The sequence below is a fragment of the Esox lucius genome, chromosome 7, assembly GCF_011004845.1.
Source record: "Esox lucius isolate fEsoLuc1 chromosome 7, fEsoLuc1.pri, whole genome shotgun sequence".
NCBI lineage: Eukaryota > Metazoa > Chordata > Actinopteri > Esociformes > Esocidae > Esox > Esox lucius.
The window spans coordinates 4,580,439-4,598,300 of record NC_047575.1 but is presented as its reverse complement, the minus strand read 5'-3'; the positions used below and the strand labels follow the sequence as shown (position 1 = coordinate 4,598,300).

The 17,862-nt window shown below is 44.9% G+C and overlaps 1 protein-coding gene across 6 annotated transcripts in view; it reads left to right on the top strand.

Annotated features, from left to right (window-relative positions):
* Positions 1 to 15,709, top strand: part of klf8 (Kruppel-like factor 8) — a 43,044-nt gene extending 27,335 nt beyond the window's left edge. For 4 of the 6 annotated variants that reach the window (XM_010864927.4, XM_013134310.3, XM_020048239.3 and 1 more), the window contains exons 3-7: positions 4,575 to 4,880; positions 5,253 to 5,490; positions 8,722 to 8,833; positions 11,378 to 11,520; positions 11,872 to 15,709. In XM_010864927.4, coding sequence (XP_010863229.1) covers positions 4,575 to 4,880; positions 5,253 to 5,490; positions 8,722 to 8,833; positions 11,378 to 11,520; positions 11,872 to 12,053 — 981 coding nt within the window. In that variant the 3' untranslated portion in view covers positions 12,054 to 15,709. The remainder of the gene's footprint in view (positions 1 to 4,574; positions 4,881 to 5,252; positions 5,491 to 8,721; positions 8,834 to 11,377; positions 11,521 to 11,871) is intronic. The other 2 variants (XM_010864928.4, XM_010864929.4) reach the window with 2 other exon arrangements.
* Positions 15,710 to 17,862: the final 2,153 nt, after the last annotated feature.

The window sequence follows — 17,862 nt, the reverse complement described above, 5'->3', positions numbered from 1 at the left end:
ACTAGACAAGCTGTAGATTAACTGCTGTAGGTGTCAGTGATTGAAAGGCACCAGTCAATATGTGACGACGTCCGCCTTCGCTATCTAGTCCGTTCAGCTCCACATGGAACGGATACCTGGTTCACTCAGTCCTTATATGGTCAGATAGTTGACCTTGACCAGGAATGGCGCCCAAGCCACCTCGGTCTGTCCGCACCTATCCATCCCTGTCTGTAGGTCTGTCCGCACCTATCCATCCCTGTCTGTAGGTCTGTCCGCACCTATCCATCCCTGTCTGTAGGTCTGTCCGCACCTATCCATCCCTGTCTGTAGGTCTGTCCGCACCTATCCATCCCTGTCTGTAGGTCTGTCCGCACCTATCCATCCCTTTCTGTAGGTCTGTCCGCACCTATCCATCCCTGTCTGTAGGTCTGTCCACACCTATCCATCCCTGTCTGTAGGTCTGTCTGCTTCTGCTGTCTGTCCTGTCAGTTGTCCTTATCTGTCCCTGTATGTCTCTGGCAGTCCATCTATCTGTCTGTGCGTGTGAGTATTTGTCAGTCTCTCTATGTAGAATTCCAGTGATTGGATTCACCTCAGACCTGAGTCTAGACCTTCAGGGCCACGGCAGAGAGCTTAAGCCCAAAGAGACTTTTGTATCTGGAGCAAGATTAGATGGAGTCGGGGAGGGAGGTGGAGAATGAGGTTAGAGAAATAGGTAGAGTTACCCTTGCTTCTTCTTTCATTCCCACTATCTTACTCCTCCAGCACACACACACACACACACACACACACAAAGCATTGTTACTGTCACCTTGCGACTTATTGATCCTCTCTACAGAATAAGGCAGTGACTCTGAAGGAGCCTATCGGAGTTCACGCGGGTGAAACACCGTTACCACGAGTTCTCCCGCGGTTTCCCCACTGCCATAGTTCTCCCGCGGTTTCCCCACTGCCATAGTTCTCCCGCGGTTTCCCCACTGCCATAGTTCTCCCGCGGTTTCCCCACTGCCATAGTTCTCCCGCGGTTTCCCCACTGCCATAGTTCTCCCGCGGTTTCCCCACTGCCATAGTTCTCCCGCGGTTTCCCCACTGCCATAGTTCTCCCGCGGTTTCCCCACTGCCATAGCCTCACTGCAATATTAACTCCGGCATCACAGCACAACAGCATTAATGAATGAGCACGTTAGTGTGCCGTAGGGTAATGTATCTGGTAACAATACCGTGAGGTCATATAGCATTGCCATTGAGGTTGAAATTACATTAATGAATGATTGTATGGGGTGACCCATTTCAGGGGTGGGTTGTTGAATTAAAAGTGAGTGCAGGGTAAATATTTCTCTTGTCAGCCTTCCAGGGTGGCGCTGACACAGTTTTGCAGTCATTCAGTTCGGTTAACGGGACCTCAGTCGCATCCTCTCCCCTCTTCAAAACCCATTGGATGAGAAAGCCAGAGGTCACTCCTCTCTGACCTTCTCCTCCAATGTGCGATTGAGATTCTACCGAATTGTGAAATGTCATTGTCACTCTTTGCCGTGTCACCTGGTTAATGGGCTTTCTCACACTCACTCACTCGCTCTCTCGCTCTCTCTCTCTCTCTCACCCTCTCACCCTCTTTCTGTCATTTTTTGTCTCTCTGTGTATTTCTGTCAATCTCTGTCTCTCTCTCTCACCCTCTTTGTCTTTCTCTCTCTGTCTCTCGCTGTAGTGATAGTGGGTGCTGCAGTGCAGGGCTGGAGGCTTAGCTGTTATAGAGAGAGGGAGAGAGAGAGAGAGAGATGTCTAGCTGTTAGTCAGCTGTGAGCAGCCTACAAGGAACGAGAGCTAGAGAAGGGATGAGTGCTCCAAGTCACAGTACGGTGATGTAGAAAAGGGAAAGGGTGCAATAAAAGATGGGAAGATACATGCTCTGGACGATGGCTGTCAGGCGGTATTGAGAGGGATGAAGAAACGGCTAAGAGCATGCAAAGGACCAAGTACAGGGATGAAGACCGTAAAAGAAGGTTAGCGCTTGGACAGCCTTTGAGGATAAAAGTATGGCTGTGAACATACTAGTGCCCCAATGTTGTGAAAAATGAAAAGCAAGTCGAACTATTGGGTCCGTTTAGTCCCTGCTTCATGTTAAAAAAAAATCTGTAATTGGGAAGATGACGTAATGATGTGCGGCAAATGGTGTAGCGGCCTAGGGCTCTTGATTCAAATCCCAGAGCCAACGAAGGGAAACAAATGGTGTGGTGGTGCCCTTGAGCAAGGCACTTAACCCTGATCGCTTCCATACGTGTATGCGTTTAAGAGAAAAAATTGGTTGTTTCCGACATTAAGGCTCCAGTAAACGTCACTCATCTCTTTGTTCAAGAGGCTGCTTTCGTTGCTGCTGCACTAAAGCCCTACTACACATTGCTAAGCCTTATAAGAGTGCTCACACTGCATTCAGCCGTGGCTGTGAGACTGTTTACATTGAACCCTATTGCTTTTGACCAGAAAGCCCTTATAAAAATGTATATGAATAGTAACGCTGACAGACCACCCTCTCCCTGTCTGTGTCAGAACAGGGCCAGGGTGTCGTCGCTAATGGTTTTCACAAGCCCCATCTGAACCGTTTCAGCACTGATTGGTGGGCGGGTCAGAAATATGCCTGTGACGCAAACTATTGTAAAAGGGGATATCAGAGAGCACTGGATGGAGGGAAAGGAGAAACTATTGTAAAAGGGGATATCAGAGAGCACTGGATGGAGGGAAAGGAGAAACTATTGTAAAAGGGGATATCAGAGAGCACTGGATGGAGGGAAAGGAGAAACTATTGTAAAAGGGGATATCAGAGAGCACTGGATGGAGGGAAAGGAGAAACTATTGTAAAAGGGGATATCAGAGAGCACTGGATGGAGGGAAAGGAGAAACTATTGTAAAAGGGGATATCAGAGAGCACTGGATGGAGAGAAAGGAGAAACTATGGTAAAAGGGGATATCAGAGAGCACTGGATGGAGGGAAAGGAGAAACTATTGTAAAAGGGGATATCAGAGAGCACTGGATGGAGAGAAAGGAGAAACTATTGTAAATGGGGATATCAGAGAGCACTGGATGGAGAGAAAGGAGAGACGGCACAGAGGACTCACAAAACCGGCATAAGAGGGCGAGGCGAAAGGGTGTGGAACCTGAAGGAGCGCAGCGGAGGAGGGAGCAGGTGGGCGTGAACCGATAGAACGAGGGAGAAAAAGCAACTCCGCTGATAACTCCCAGTTTCCATGGCAACCGAAGGCTTTTCCCGCCCACTCTGTCTTTCTATCTCTCTCCTCCACCCCCGCCAGCGCTGTCCTTTTTAACTGGCTTGTATGCTATTACCTACCCTGACCTCCCTCAGTCCCAATTTTCGGGGTCCACCTGGGTTCACTCTGTGGTCGTCTCTGTGATGGATGTCTGGCTGGTTCACATCGAGCCTGTTTGAGAACAGCCCGTTCTGCCTAGGGCGGTCGCTCACGGAGTTCCTGGCCAACGGGACCAGGGCGATCCAAACGCAGGGACGCCGTGTTTGTCTGGAATCGGCCGCGGGAACAATCGACCCACTCGCGCAACATTCATCTCACACGCAGATGCTGTGTACTGTCAGTCACCCAAAAAATGTGTGCTCGTATTAACCCAGCATCTGCTGGCACTGATGGGGTCACAATTGGCTAGGCATCTCCATAGTGTGGACAACGACTGGCTGGGATGTTATGTGTCCTCTGACTGGGCAGGGCTGGGCCACGTGTCTGTTCTGTTCGCTGTGCAATGTCTGCTTCAGTGCTCGGCCATGGCCGATGACGGGCAGTTTCTGTTCTTTTTTGTCTCCCTGGAATTCCTGGGTGCCGTGCCTCAGTGTTCGCCCTCGGGGTCAGTCAGGCAAGGCCAGGCCTGGCTGCTCGGCTTTGTCTCAGCACAGCTCAGTTCACCGCGTCTCTTTAGGTTTAGGTGCCACGCTTTGTGGGTCTTTGTGGTTCCACGCTTGAGGCTAGAACGCTGCTGCTGTACTGCTAGCCAGTGTTGTTCTGTCCCGAATATGTTCTATACAACCCTATATGCTGACCCTTTTTTAGTACCAGGAGCCCAAGTTCAAAAATATAGGCGCAGAATTTAAACCTGCAGCTATTAAAGTTAAAATCCATAATTTTAGTTTAAAAGCCCCGCTATACAGTGCGCTCTTGACTTGGTGAGCTAAAAGACTGCTGCTCAATGTGCACTTGCTTACCAGGGCAGGGCTTGACTGGGTCTGGGCAGGGCTGTTCTGTCCTGGCCGTGTGCCAGCTCCACCTCTCCCTCCGAGCTCCCAGGGCCCTACACAGCAGCCATTGTTCCCCTCACCCTGCTTTGCTCTGCTCTGTTTGTGCAGCCAGAGAGCACAGCTGAACTGAGATGCAGGGGGAACCGGGTCTGGGGAGGGCCGCGCGTGTGTACTGTGTGTATACTGTGTGTGTACTGTGTGTGTACTGTGTGTGTACTGTGTGTGTACTGTGTGTGTACTGTGTGTGTACTGTGTGTGTGCGCGGAATCATGTGCTGATCATGGCTCTCTCTTCCTCGCCCCTCTCCGCCCCACCCCTTCCCCCCGTTCTTCTTTGTAGCAGGCCGAAGTGGGCGAGGAGCGTCCCCAGCCCACCAATCTCAAGATCAAGACGGAGAAAAGCCAGCCCGCATCGCCCCCTCCCCTCTGCACGGCCACAGACATGACCACAACGGGCCGGACGACGGACAATGCTCCTCTCCCCCCAGAGGACCAAACGGAACCTGTCGACCTGTCAATCGGCAAGCCACGCCCCTCCCTGCCCGCCTCCGCGCCAACCACGACAGCCAACCCAGCCCCTAGCTCAGTGGCACTGCCCACGCTGTCGGCAACATCCATCCCCACGGTAACCTTTCTAGACACCATGGTAACCACGCCAGTTATTAACCAAATCGGTTTTGCTAGCTAGCGCCTCTTCATTGTGTGGGGGGTGATTGGTAGTGTAGTGCGTAAATGTGAAACGCACACACACATACAGTAGAAGAGGGTTTCCAGGAACCTGCATACGTTCTAAAGGCTATGTCTTTTAATAAGTTAATTTAATACCCTGCAACTTATTGGCTTAGGTGTTGTTTAAATGCAAATGTCTAATACGGCACCCTACTCTTCTTTCTCGCCAAAGCAGAATGGGAATCTGGTGCCATTTCAGACCATTTTTGTTTAACTTCACGTATGCCCATTCTAAGCCTCTCCCCCCTCTCCTCCACCTCATCCGACCATTCATCCATCCTTCTTCCAGATGCTCACGCCTGGCTCCATCCTGGCATCCACCCAGGGGGCAGGCGGTCAGCAGATTCTGCACGTCATCCACACCATCCCCTCGGTCAATATGCCCAGTAAGATGGGCCAGCTGCAGACCATCCCTGTTGTGGTCCAGTCGCTGCCCGTCGTCTACACCACCATGCCCACGGACGGCGTGGCCACCGCCGCCATCACAGTCCCCCTTATCGGGAGCGATGGCCGTTCGGAGGGATCTGGTGAGTTTCTGCCAGTTGATGTGTCCGTTTTCAGGAACGATCACAGTTCGATTGTTGTTGAGGACGACCCTCAACAAATTCAAATCCAAGACAGAGTTCAAATCCAAGTTACATTTTGGTTGGACCCTCACAACTAATTGAAATTCTAACCCTTGAGCAAAAATTATATTAAAACAAATTGTTTGTCACATACAGGGATTGTATCATAATTAGACATTCCCTTTAATTTAATTGTTACAGGTACGGACAATAATAAATACATAGAATTAACACAAAATAACATGAACCCAATATGATGAACCCAGTATTTAATGGCAAATCTATACACGAAACATTAAAACAACAATAGGAATGGATGACCCTATTGTTTCCAGTGAACAGACCATGGCGTGAGCCACTGGAGGTATTGACAATGCCTTTCTCTGACATTGGCCCCAGGGATGAACTCTGCTGTCCGCACCTCCCTCATTGGCGTGTGGTCTTAAGCGTCATAACTTCCACACCAAACTTTTTGACAATCTGATGGTTGAATCACTATGTCATTGTCACGCATGAGCTCCTTCTGACAGACACACAAACACACATGGTCTATCTCACTGGGACTTGCTCATTCTCTCACTGTATGTCACTGTGACATAAGCATTCTCTCACTGTATGTCACTGTGACGTAAGCATTCTCTCACTGTATGTCACTGTGACGTAAGCATTCTCTCACTTCCTCTCTGGGTCTCTAACATTTGACAGAGACCCATAGACATAAAAGCACTACTGAGGGAAAGCCGTGCTGTTTGTCGCTGGGTTTTAGTAACTTCCCATAGTTGATGACAAAATTGATTTACAACACATCTCAGCACTCAAACTTCTTACAGTACTGTTATCATATAAGATGATGTTGACCATACAGAAATGAGTTTAATGTATCTAGGACATAATTAATACATTCTATGATGTTTCCATGTCATTTCTAAGTTATCAGAAATACAGGAGATGCCACACAGACAAATAAAACGGTCCATTTTGGCTTTCTGACTACGGCTCTAGCTGTGCTCTTTGACTTAGTGCTTCTACTTCGGAAATATACATTTAGAATGACTACTGCTCTGGACAGGAATGCCATCCTTGGCGTTGATGATGAAGTATCTTCAACCTAAATATCGTTTAATTTGAGAAAAATTTAGAAAAAAAACGTTAGCCTCTGTAAACAAACACAGATGAGTATGTTGATTACGTTCATGAGTAAGTACAGATTTCCAGACAAGGTTGTAATACACCACACTTATGTCTGGAATGTTACTCTGGAGTTCTCCAGAGCTCTGAGTTCGAGTTTTATTATATGTTTTTTTGTTGGGCAAATCATTAAATTAAATGTTAATACATATTAATAAGTCCTCATCACAGTATGCTGGACATTAAAGGGTGCAATTATTTTAACGAAAGATGAAAAGATGCCAGTTTGACATCTTAAATGTAGACTTATATCGCAAAGGTATCTGAAATGGATTGTTGGCAACAAAGCCCATACTAGTATTTTCTCTAACTGATCTCGTCAAAATTGTTTGTCTGATTAGTAAACGTCCCCCCTTCTGTGACTGAACTTGTCTTTATTATTCACAAAGCTTCACAAAATGCTTTTAATGCAATTATATTCTCTCAATAAAAATTTGGTCCAAAAAGAATGTATGCTTTTAAATGTTAAGGAAATTTTGAATTGAGGGTAGAAAGTGTATTCAGTTAATGGTTCTTTTATTCGGCTGATAGGTTATCTGTCATCAGCCAAATAAACTGGAGTTTCAAAGAAGCAAAAGTATGCAATGGAGATGACATTCAATGATGGTGCTGGTAGGTTTTGTCGTTCCCCAGAATTTTGCTGTGGGTGTGTTTTATTACCTGGTAAAATAAGGTCAAAGACAATTTTCTGAAATCATGTAGGAGTTGTTTATTTGCATGGACAAATTTGACAATTCGATCTTTTCCACAGAAATACAATAATTACTTTTTTAATTAGGACATGGGCTATATACAACTACTTTGTTATGACAGTATCAATTTCAACCAGTAACATTAAACTCAAAATATTCTGTTCTTTTTGTTTGAAAATCTATTTAATTATAGTAAGACAATACCGTTCCTCAAGACCTGGGTACACAAATGAATAGGGCCTAATGGATTTCTTTGTCAAGCCAGCTCATAATTACCAGAACATCTGACAACATTTTGAATAGCCAACTTATTTATCCAACAGAATACATTGCACAGTAATTATGTGCACGTATGGCAAGCTGATGACTTACAAAGAAATACAAATTCTGATTTTAAACTGAGGAATTCGGAATTTGCAGCAGCTTGTCAGATTACCATGACAACAGTTGCAACAACAGGGTCAAAGTTGAAAGTCTCTCACTCCTTCCTGTAGAAAGCAATGGCTATTCAAAAGGCAGATGGGAAATAGGTAAAAATAGGCCTGTTTTGGGAAAAGGAAGGATCCTAAAAAATACATCTGATTCTATATTAAACCTATTAATGGAAATAAATGGAAATAAAAATTAATTGATCCGGGAGGGAAGGAATGTGAGAGAGAGAGGTGAGAAAGTCAGCAGGGAATAAGGGAGAAGAAGGCTGTGACATTAGGGGGAGGGAAAAGAAAGAGGCTGAAGGAGAGGAGATGGGTCACTTTGCCTTTGAATACAGCAAGTTTCATTTAGCAATAGTGCTGAGGGGTGGGGCGGATTGTCCCCATGCACAAAAGAGTTCTTTACCCCACCCCAACCCTATCGTCACAAAACCACTTCTCCCCCCGCTCTCAACCTCAGTTAAAATCAACTTTAAACAGTGCGGCTGCCACATTCCGACCCACTGAGAGGCAGAGGTTGGGGGAGGGAGGGCGTCAGCAAAAACAATCGATGGCCATCCGCAGGGTAGCCTACCGCGCCTAACCTTAACGAGCAACTCTTTCACAACATAGGCATTCAGATTAAGCTCTGCTTACCTTTTGTGTTGCCAAGTGCTGTGCGATACAGTCGTTTATGTCTGAATGGCTAACCCCCTTCGTCTTTCTATTCCCAAACCTTTCTGTCTCCCTCTATCTGTCCCGTTTTCTTTCTCACTTTGTCCCATTGCACTTTCTCCCCAAATCCTTCATATGCCTCCCATCTGTATCTCTCCTTATCTCCCTTTTCTCTGTCTCTCTTTCTGGCCCTGTGCTTCTCTGCATCCATCTCTCTGTTACTTCAGTGCGTATCAAGCCTGGCTCGGCTTCTCCAGTGGAGTACCAGAGCGACAGCGATGTGGAGAGCGGGACAGAGTCGGGGTCAGCTTCCCTCAGCACACCGTGTCCGGACACAGGGTGAGTGTCGTTGACCTAAAGGTGGGGTACTGGGGTACTGGATGAGGCCGGTGGTTTTTGTACCGTAGCGGAGCTCAGACCTCTCCTCTGGGGAGCCCCTGCGGTTCAGTGCAGTTGAGATATTTCCAAAGGTGGCACACCTGATTCAACTTGTTCAGTGAAACAGGTGAGCTAGTTCAGGGCTTTAACATAAAGAGAATGATGAGGGTGATGAGGGTAGATGAACCGATACTTTCTTATGTGTTCCCCTGTAAGAAATACGAGCTAGAGGGAATCTGCTCCTTCACTGTGGGGGTGGGGAGGTGGGGCTGTGAGCTGGGCCTGTCCCTTCTCTCCCCTCTCCTGGCACTAATTACATTACTGCAGCAATGCTCTGGACACTTGCATAACCCCTGAATGCTGGAGGAGTGGAGGGGAAGTGTGTGTGTGTGTGTGTGTGTGTGTGTGTGTGAGTGGGGCAGCAACAGGGAGAGGCCGAATGTGCAACTCTTTATTTTATTATTTCAGTGAGAGGAAGCAGCAGCCTCAACACCCCAAAGGCGTTGCTGTGCGTGATGAGAGCTCCATCTAAGCGAAATGCAGGGTGTGCGCTCGGGAGAGTTTGCTCAGCCCGTATGTGTGTGCGTCCGAGCGGGCGTGCAGTTTGCGTGCGTGTTGCTGGGCAGGGTTGTCCGAGAACCGGGTGTAAACAAGGTTACATAACGCAGTTCGCCGTCACACCTCCTTATAAACAGTTTCAGAGAGAGGGAAAAAGAGCAGAGGGCCAAGTTAGTGGAAGAGAAGAAGGATGCGGACGAAGGAGGAGTAATACACACTCTTTCTCTTTTTGCCTGAGTAGCTTGTTCAAGCCAATGGCTGAGCGGTGGGGGGGGGGGGTGTAAGGAGTGAACTAGTTGGCAGGCAGGGTGGAGAAAGGGGAAAGCCTCGAGTAACAGAGAGGATAGGAGGGAGAGACACAGGAAGGAAGTGGGGAGAGACAGGCAAAAAAGTATGGATGGGGAGGAGGGACAGGATTGTTGAGGAGCAGAGGGATTGTGAGAGAGAAGGAGAGACATCAGCTGTGAACTGGAAGCTGTTCAACTGTATAGGTTTTTGACAGTCACTCTCTAGCGCTCCCTGGTGGCTACGGCCTCTAACTTTACCCAGCGACTGTATGGCTATGTTTACACGGGCAGCCTAATTCTGATGCCAAACTGTCATTCTTCACGTCAGATCTTTTCACTGCTCATCTAATTGAACAGTATGAACAGTGCGCCAATGGATAGAATTGGCCAATCAGGCACACTTGTTACATCCCACGCAGTCATTACATCAGTAATTGTCCTTGTGGATTAGTTGGGGCGTAGACAGTTCAGGTGGGGTTTTGCGCGTTGAAGGTCATGTAGGACAAGTCTGTTCAAGTTGTACTGACAATAGCAGACCTGAGGTTATATATTATTAGAAATATGTCATTGGGTGGCTTAGGGTGGTCTGGGCCACCGCCGACAGTGCAATGGGCCTGCTGCAGCATAGGTTCCAGTCTGGTCCACTGCTCCGTCAGCAGAACATCTCTCCTCTATATCTTCCCACTGGCTCTATAAAAGAGTCTTGCTTACCCAATAAACAGAAGAAAAATGTGTATTGTTTTATTTCTGTTTATTACATTTAGACCAGACTTAATCTCAACGATTTTTTGGTTCATACTGCTAAGCACATACACCTAATGTCTGAGCCTGCGGTTTGTCTCGTAGCAGGATTACTATTGCTACAACACATCATCACTAGGATAAAAGTAACATGCCTGATGATGTAAAATGTAAAAGCTGGCTAGTAGTAGTATAGTACAGATGTTTAATTAGTGCCTAGGGATATAGCATCCAATGATTGATGACCGGTCAACAGTGCCAAATTACCAGTGTTTTGGACTCTGTGAGTCCATCAATCCATGATAAAATATTAAATAGTTTTTGAAAAACAGGTGTGTAATAGTATTTGAACCCAGGTAAGTAGCTAGCTTCTTTGTAGTTATCCTGATAATACAAATGATCCCCTCTGACATTCCGTTTTTTTTTTACTACATGCATGACTCAACTCCTGTAAGTCCAGCCTCACCCATAATAATGTCTCTCTCACTCTTCCATTGTTCACTTCATCCATCTCTCTTTCCGTTCTTCGTGCCCTGTCGTCATGTTTTGCAATTTACAGGCCCAAAAAGTCTTTGCCAACATTGCCAAAGCAAGTAGAATAATAAAAAAGAAATTACCAGGTAAGCTGGCACAAAGAGTGATTGTTTACAGCTACAACCTGGGAGTAATTTGTGTTAACTGTCTTTCACGCGTACAGACTGTTTTTTCACCATGTCGGCTGACTGAGATTCAGACTAGCAGCCTTTGGGTTACTGGTTGAAACCCCTCTGGGCTAACTTCCGCCTAAATGAAAATTGTGAATTCTAAGTAAACATTACACAGACAAATGTTTCAAAAGGATGAAGACATCAAATTTATATTATGTAATTTTATTAGCTATGTACAGTGTTGTAACAGCCTCTGCTTGTATCTCTGTCAGGTCGGGGATGGACATGGACATGCAGGCAGATCCTGATTCGCCAGATATGAAGAGGAGGCGTGTCCATATGTGTGACTATGATGGCTGTAACAAGGTGTACACCAAGAGTTCACACCTCAAAGCCCACCGCAGAATACACACAGGTAATCTACACCCCTGTCCCGCCCTTTAAACAATGAGTATCAGGGGGCCTGCAATTTGTAGCTAATGATTAAACAATTTACGTAGATCAATTCTATGCTATTTTACAACATCATCCTGAAGTTTAGGTTCTGATTCGATAATGAAGAAATATTGGTTACCAAGTCTGCTGCAGAAGGACAAGAGAACCATGATGAAATTAGTTTTGATCAGTCATGAAAAATTATGATTAGAATAAAAAAAACATATATCTAAAAACCCCATTGAAATTGTCATTCAGGCAAATTCATTGAAAGTGCTGCTTCTTTAACCATAATTGGCACAATCCACCAACCAATCATCTTCTTCTCTAGGAGAGAAGCCATACCAGTGCACATGGGAGGGCTGTACCTGGAGGTTCGCCCGGTCCGACGAGCTGACGCGACACTTCCGCAAACACACGGGCATTAAGCCCTTCCGCTGTACCGACTGTGACCGCTCCTTCTCCCGGTCCGATCACTTGGCCCTGCACCGGAGACGCCACGTCATGATGTGAAATGTGACCCCTTTGACATTTTACCTTCCGACCCTGGACCCTACCACCTATTGCCATTGCCCTTTGACCCGTCACCCCCCCCCTCCTTCCACCAGAACTCCAATGGAACTCAGAAGGGTGGGGCTGAAGTCTGAATGCCTGGAGGTTCTCTGCTGTTTTGTTTCCTGTGCCCCTCCTCGCCTTGCATTGCCCCGCCATCCATTTTGAGCTGCAGGTTGGTGCGGAGAGCACGTAATTGAAGAGACGGAGAATGAGTAGAAGAGTTGGTTACTGTTTTCCAGTTGCTTAGGGCCTAAAAGGTGTAGTTACGCCGCTCTCATCTCGAAACCCACAGTACAACCCGTCTCCCCCACACACCCCTCACAGTGGGCGAACAGCCAACAGCCTTCTACTTCAACAGTCCCCTATCCATCTGGGTGTAAATCCAGTGAAGCCTGATTGGGATATTGAAGACAGGACAAGGCAGGACAGAGAGAATGAGAGACAGGATAGACTTTGAAATGATGCAGGGATACCCTCAGCATTGAGGAAGATGAGGAGGGAGGAAGAGGGGCAAAGAAGGATATATGGCTTCTTTGTTTCATTTGTTGATTTCGGAAGGAAAGATACAGGAAGATACTCCTCAGCTGTCTGATAGCAACTGTTTACTGTATTTGCTTTCCCGTCTTCTGTTACCCAGCGTTGCGTGCATGAGCTGGCTTTCTACATGTGTGCGTGGGTGAGCGCAAGTGTGGTGTGTGCTATTTTAAAGACAGTTGAAGATGCACCATGTCCTCTCCTTCATGTTCCTTCTCAAGTGGAGTCACTGCCCCCCCTCCTCCCCCAGTCCCCTAAAACGGGAAGCTACAAGACTGTGAATTTTATGAGACAAGACTTCTGTTTTTTCTTCATTGTTTCAATCAGAGATGAATTCATGTTGACCTGCCCTACATTTATAACTCGTTGTTCAGTAACAGTATTTGTGTTGTTTAAAAAAAAAACAAATAATGCCTTCTGTCATCTTCTTTTCCCTTTCCTTTTTGTCCTTTCATTGTCTCTTAACAGAATAAGAACCCTGTTTTTTTTGTCTTTTTCGAATCCTTAGATTTAGTGTTTGAGGCTGTGAAAGTATAAGGAGAAAAAAGTTTGAGATTACAAACCAAACTCTCGCAGGGATCTAGGGGAGCTTGTGTATGTGTATGTGTGTGTGCGTTTGTGTAGAAAACATAATCAGAACTGATGATTTTAGTTTGTTGATGAAGTGTGTGTTTGTTGGAGGCAGCAGTGTGTTTACCTCTCGCCCGTTGGAGCCTTAATGAATTTGAAGTCAATCTACGAAACTCTGTTTAGAAACGCACGTTTGTTTCGGTCTTCAGGGTCACCCGGGAAACGGGGTCTTATCGCCCTGACGACACACGTCACAAGGAACACTCTCTAGTTACAAGCATTTCTACCCAGATCAGGGTCCGTATTTACAAAGACCTCCAGAGAAGGAGTTCTGATCTAGAATCAAGTCCACAGCGAATGAGTACTGATCTAGGATGACCCCTGTTGATATGAACATATAATTATATTTAAAAATGTTTTTAAAAAGGCAAAAAACGATTCTAGATCAGTACTCCTACTAAAAGGTGGCTGTTTTTGAGCTCCTGCTCCCTGGGTTCACTTGATTATGCAACCTCCACAGACCTCGCTTCTAGCGCTGTCCTGAAGCCAGCGGCTAAGTATGTGTTGCTACTAGGAACGTCCGAAAAGCTTGCTCCAAAGTCCAGACTGGAGTCATGGGTAAAGTATGTGTTGCCGAATGGACAGACACAGACCTTGCTCCTGTAAGCGCTGTTCTGAAGTTGGTTAAATACACTTTCCTCTGGCATGCACAGCTTCTGTGGTGCATACATGCAGAGGGCATATTAAAGGGCATGTAAACAAAGTGTTTGGCTATCGCTAGCAGTCACAGCCATAGTCATTTCAAATGCTAGCTAACAAAAACACAATAGCAAATATTTAGCTAAGATCCATTTTGTCTTGACAATAGAAAACAAAACTAAGTGCAGAAAATAATGCTCGTCAGACTCCAAACCCAGCCTTGGTGTTAAGTTGAGCGCATGCCTGAAGCAGCGAGATATCTTATTGGTCCACATAGAGCAATGCAATGCAATGTTCTGCCGATTTTCTATCATTCTCCGCTTTGACTCCTAACAATGTTACTAAGCACATCTTTCTAGAAAAGTATATGCATTTGATTGCAAATTTTCTTTTTTTAAACTGTTCATATTAGACATTAAGGACTATGAGAAATTATTAAAGAAGAATAAAAAGTGTACATATTGTATATATAATCAAAAAGTCCATAATAAATGTAACCGGTGGAGTTCTATTTTTAACACTGACTAGACAATGTGAAAAATATACTTTTTTTCCCCCTTTCCTCATTTGTAGGATGTATTTACAAATGAGATGTGCTATACATTTGTATTTTATTTCGTTCTCCTTTTTTATTTCTTAAAAAAATGGTCCCACTTGTTTTGTGCTCACTGTTGTTGCATGGAGGGTTGCATTTCGTTTTTTTTTGTGAAAGTTGGTGAGCATGTTGGTGTGATCCTGGGGCTCTAACTTAACATAATGACCTGCAATAAGCACTGAAAAACCACAACTATGGCTGATTCCTAAATGCCACCATTATCCTTATATAAGGACTGGGGTTCCATTTGAGACACACGCCATGTTGGAAAGTAAAATATTTGTTATAATTGATCAAATCCCTCACTGCATGGACATACCAATGCTGGTGATGTGTACGATATACCAAAACTCAATTAAAATAAACTAAGTGCCTGGTTTTCACTGACACAGATTAAGCCTAGTCCTGGGCATAAAAACTTGCCTCGATGGAAATCTCCATTGACCTTGATTTTTTAAGTCCAGTATTAGGCTTAATGTGTCTGTGTAACCGGCCCTATGTTCCCCTTTCATGTCCATTGTACCACAAAGAAGAAAATACAGTACAACTTCAAAAAAGTATGATACAATTTACCAAAGTGGCGGTCTTCTGGCCAACAAATACCACCGTAGCTCAATTGATGGTTAAAATGTGTCAGAATACAACTATAGTCTGGATGCTGTTAAACTCTCATCCTATTCTCTATTTAGTGTCCTATATTGCCCACCATAAAAATATTTTGACCACCGTCAAAGGTGGAACAATATTTGGAAAATATGCCATTTAGGGTGTATATTATTGTACTGTATAAGCACATTTTTCCACTAGTCACCTATCACTTTCAACAATATGGCACCGTATAATGAATGTGTGACTTGGTGGTCTGCGTGTATAACTGTGTGTGTTTGTGTTTATAAACGTACGAGTGGGTAAAGGTGTGAGTGTGCCTCTAACGTATCAAAACTCTTAAGAATCAGAATTTTAGGTATTTTATATTGAATGCAGTAACTTATGGGCCAGTACTATTACTATTACTCAGTGCAATGCAGTTATCGTTATAATACAAGTCATTAATATTATTTCTTTTGTATTTGTACAGAACAAATGTGTAAGGATCAGTGAGGAAAACGTGAGCTTTTTGATACTGTGAGAAATGGTGTTCCATTAAGTCAGTTTCCCCCCTGTACAGTTGTGATTTTCCCCCACTCCTTTTATAGAATAAAATGTTTTTGGTGCAGATGATGATGTAATGTCTTTTTTTGTTGACTGAGTGTGACATTGTTCGGCAGAGTGGCAGAAAATTGCCTGGGGTTGCAAAGAGAAGTAAAGCGACAAGTGTTGAATGTTAGCTAAAGAGACTAGTTTCCACCTGCATTAGTATCTGAGCGTTAGGCGACAGTATTAATATGACATTTTCTTCTATCCCACTCAGAAAGCACTGATGCAACTGTCTATTAACCAGCTTTGCAAACAGTATGTTAAAACTCGTTGGCGTTAACCAAAATATGCATAATATGCTAAGCAAATAAAGGTCTCAGAAAGTATATTGACTGTCTTGAGTTGCACATTACCAAGCGACCCAATTGAAACACACAACACTGAGTGAAAAGCCAAAGCACAAGTTTTACTATGAAAAACCCCACCGGGTCTGAGTCAAGCACACGTACCAAGATGTCACTGCCGAGTATATTAACTGTCTAATTGTTCTACAAACGTCATTACATTCCTGGTCAAATCGCTGATAAGCAGTGCCAGGCAATCACTTTTAAACCAGACCGTCACTGATACAAAACTGACCACTATGGTATCTGTCTGAAGCTCTTGTTCTCCCAAACAGCTAGAGGTCAACAAATTCTACAGTATCAAATTTACATGGCTATAACAGTGTTAACAGGTTATACCAATACATACAGTGGGTGGGCAGAATAACAGAAACACCTAACAAATATATTAATATCAAGGATCTAATAAGGACAGTTGCTCAATACCCAAAAATAACACACTTAAAAATTACCATAGAATAGAATCAGCACATCTGTGGCTCAGTCTAAATAAGTCGTGAGCTTCACAAAATGGGAATTTATGGCAAGGCTGCCATTTGGAAACTGCCAATACTGAAAGATCCATAACTATGTGTAAAGAGCACAAAACTTGGACCTCAGAGGAATTGAAACAAATAATTTGGTCTGAGGCGTCATCATTTACCCTATTTCCTACATTCGGATGGATTTAAGTAGGGAGAAAGCATAAGTATGGCTTCAGTACACAATGCCTGCTGCCAAATGGTAAAGATAGTGGGGTATCTGTAATGGTATGGGCAGCTATCTCGTGGGAGTCACTGGGTCCGATAATTGCTCTTCATGGTCATATAATGGCAAATGAATATGAGGCCATTTTACAGGACCAAGGAGCAAACAACAGTAGTGTTGGTAGAAGCCTGCTTTATCAACAAAGATGTACTTTAATGGTTCACAGCAGCTCAGTTTTGTCACGAATGGTGTAGTGGTGGAGAGGATGGAACCAGGCGCAGGCAGAGTGGCAGTTGAAGGGAATATTTAATTGAAAATAACACAGAGCACTTAAACACGAAATGAAAACAAAAAGCTGGGAGACGACGGGGCTGTCCGTCACCTCACCCATGTCCATTTGCTTGTTTTGACCCTGTCCATGTGCTGTATGATTTACTCCTCTGCCTTATTGTCTATCCTTCACAATTTTATAAGACTTGAGCTACCAAAATTTTGCCTCCAATTAATTGTTATTGGAGTCACGTGAGTGAATGTGTCAGTGTGGTCAGTGTGGGATACATGGCAGTGCGAAGCTGGTGTGAGAGCCTCTGGATGCCTCTTCGCTTTGAGACTAGTATTTTGAGGGTACTATTTAATGAAGCTGCCAGTTGATGACCTGTGAGGCATCTGTTTTTCAAACTATACACTAGTGTATTTGTCCTTTTGCTCAGTTGTGCACCAGGGCCTCCAACTGCTGTTTCTATTCTGGTTAGAGCCAAAATTGGACAGTTGAAGACTGGAAGAATGTTGCCTGTTCTGATGAGTCTCGATTTCTGTTGAGACATTCAGATGGTAGAGTCAGAATTTGGCGTAAACAGAATGAGAACATGGATCCATCATGCCTTGTTACCACTGTGCAGGCTGGTGGTGGTGGTGTAATGGTGTGGGGGATGTTTTCTAGGCACACTTTAGGCCCCTTAGTGCCAATTGGGCATCGTTTAAATGCCACGGCCTACCTGAGCATTGTTTCTGACCATGTCCATCCCTTTATGACCACCATGTACCCATCCTCTGATGGCTACTTCCAGCAGGATAATGCACCATGTCACAAAGCTCGAATCACTTCAAATTGGTTTCTTGAACATGACAATGAGTTCACTGT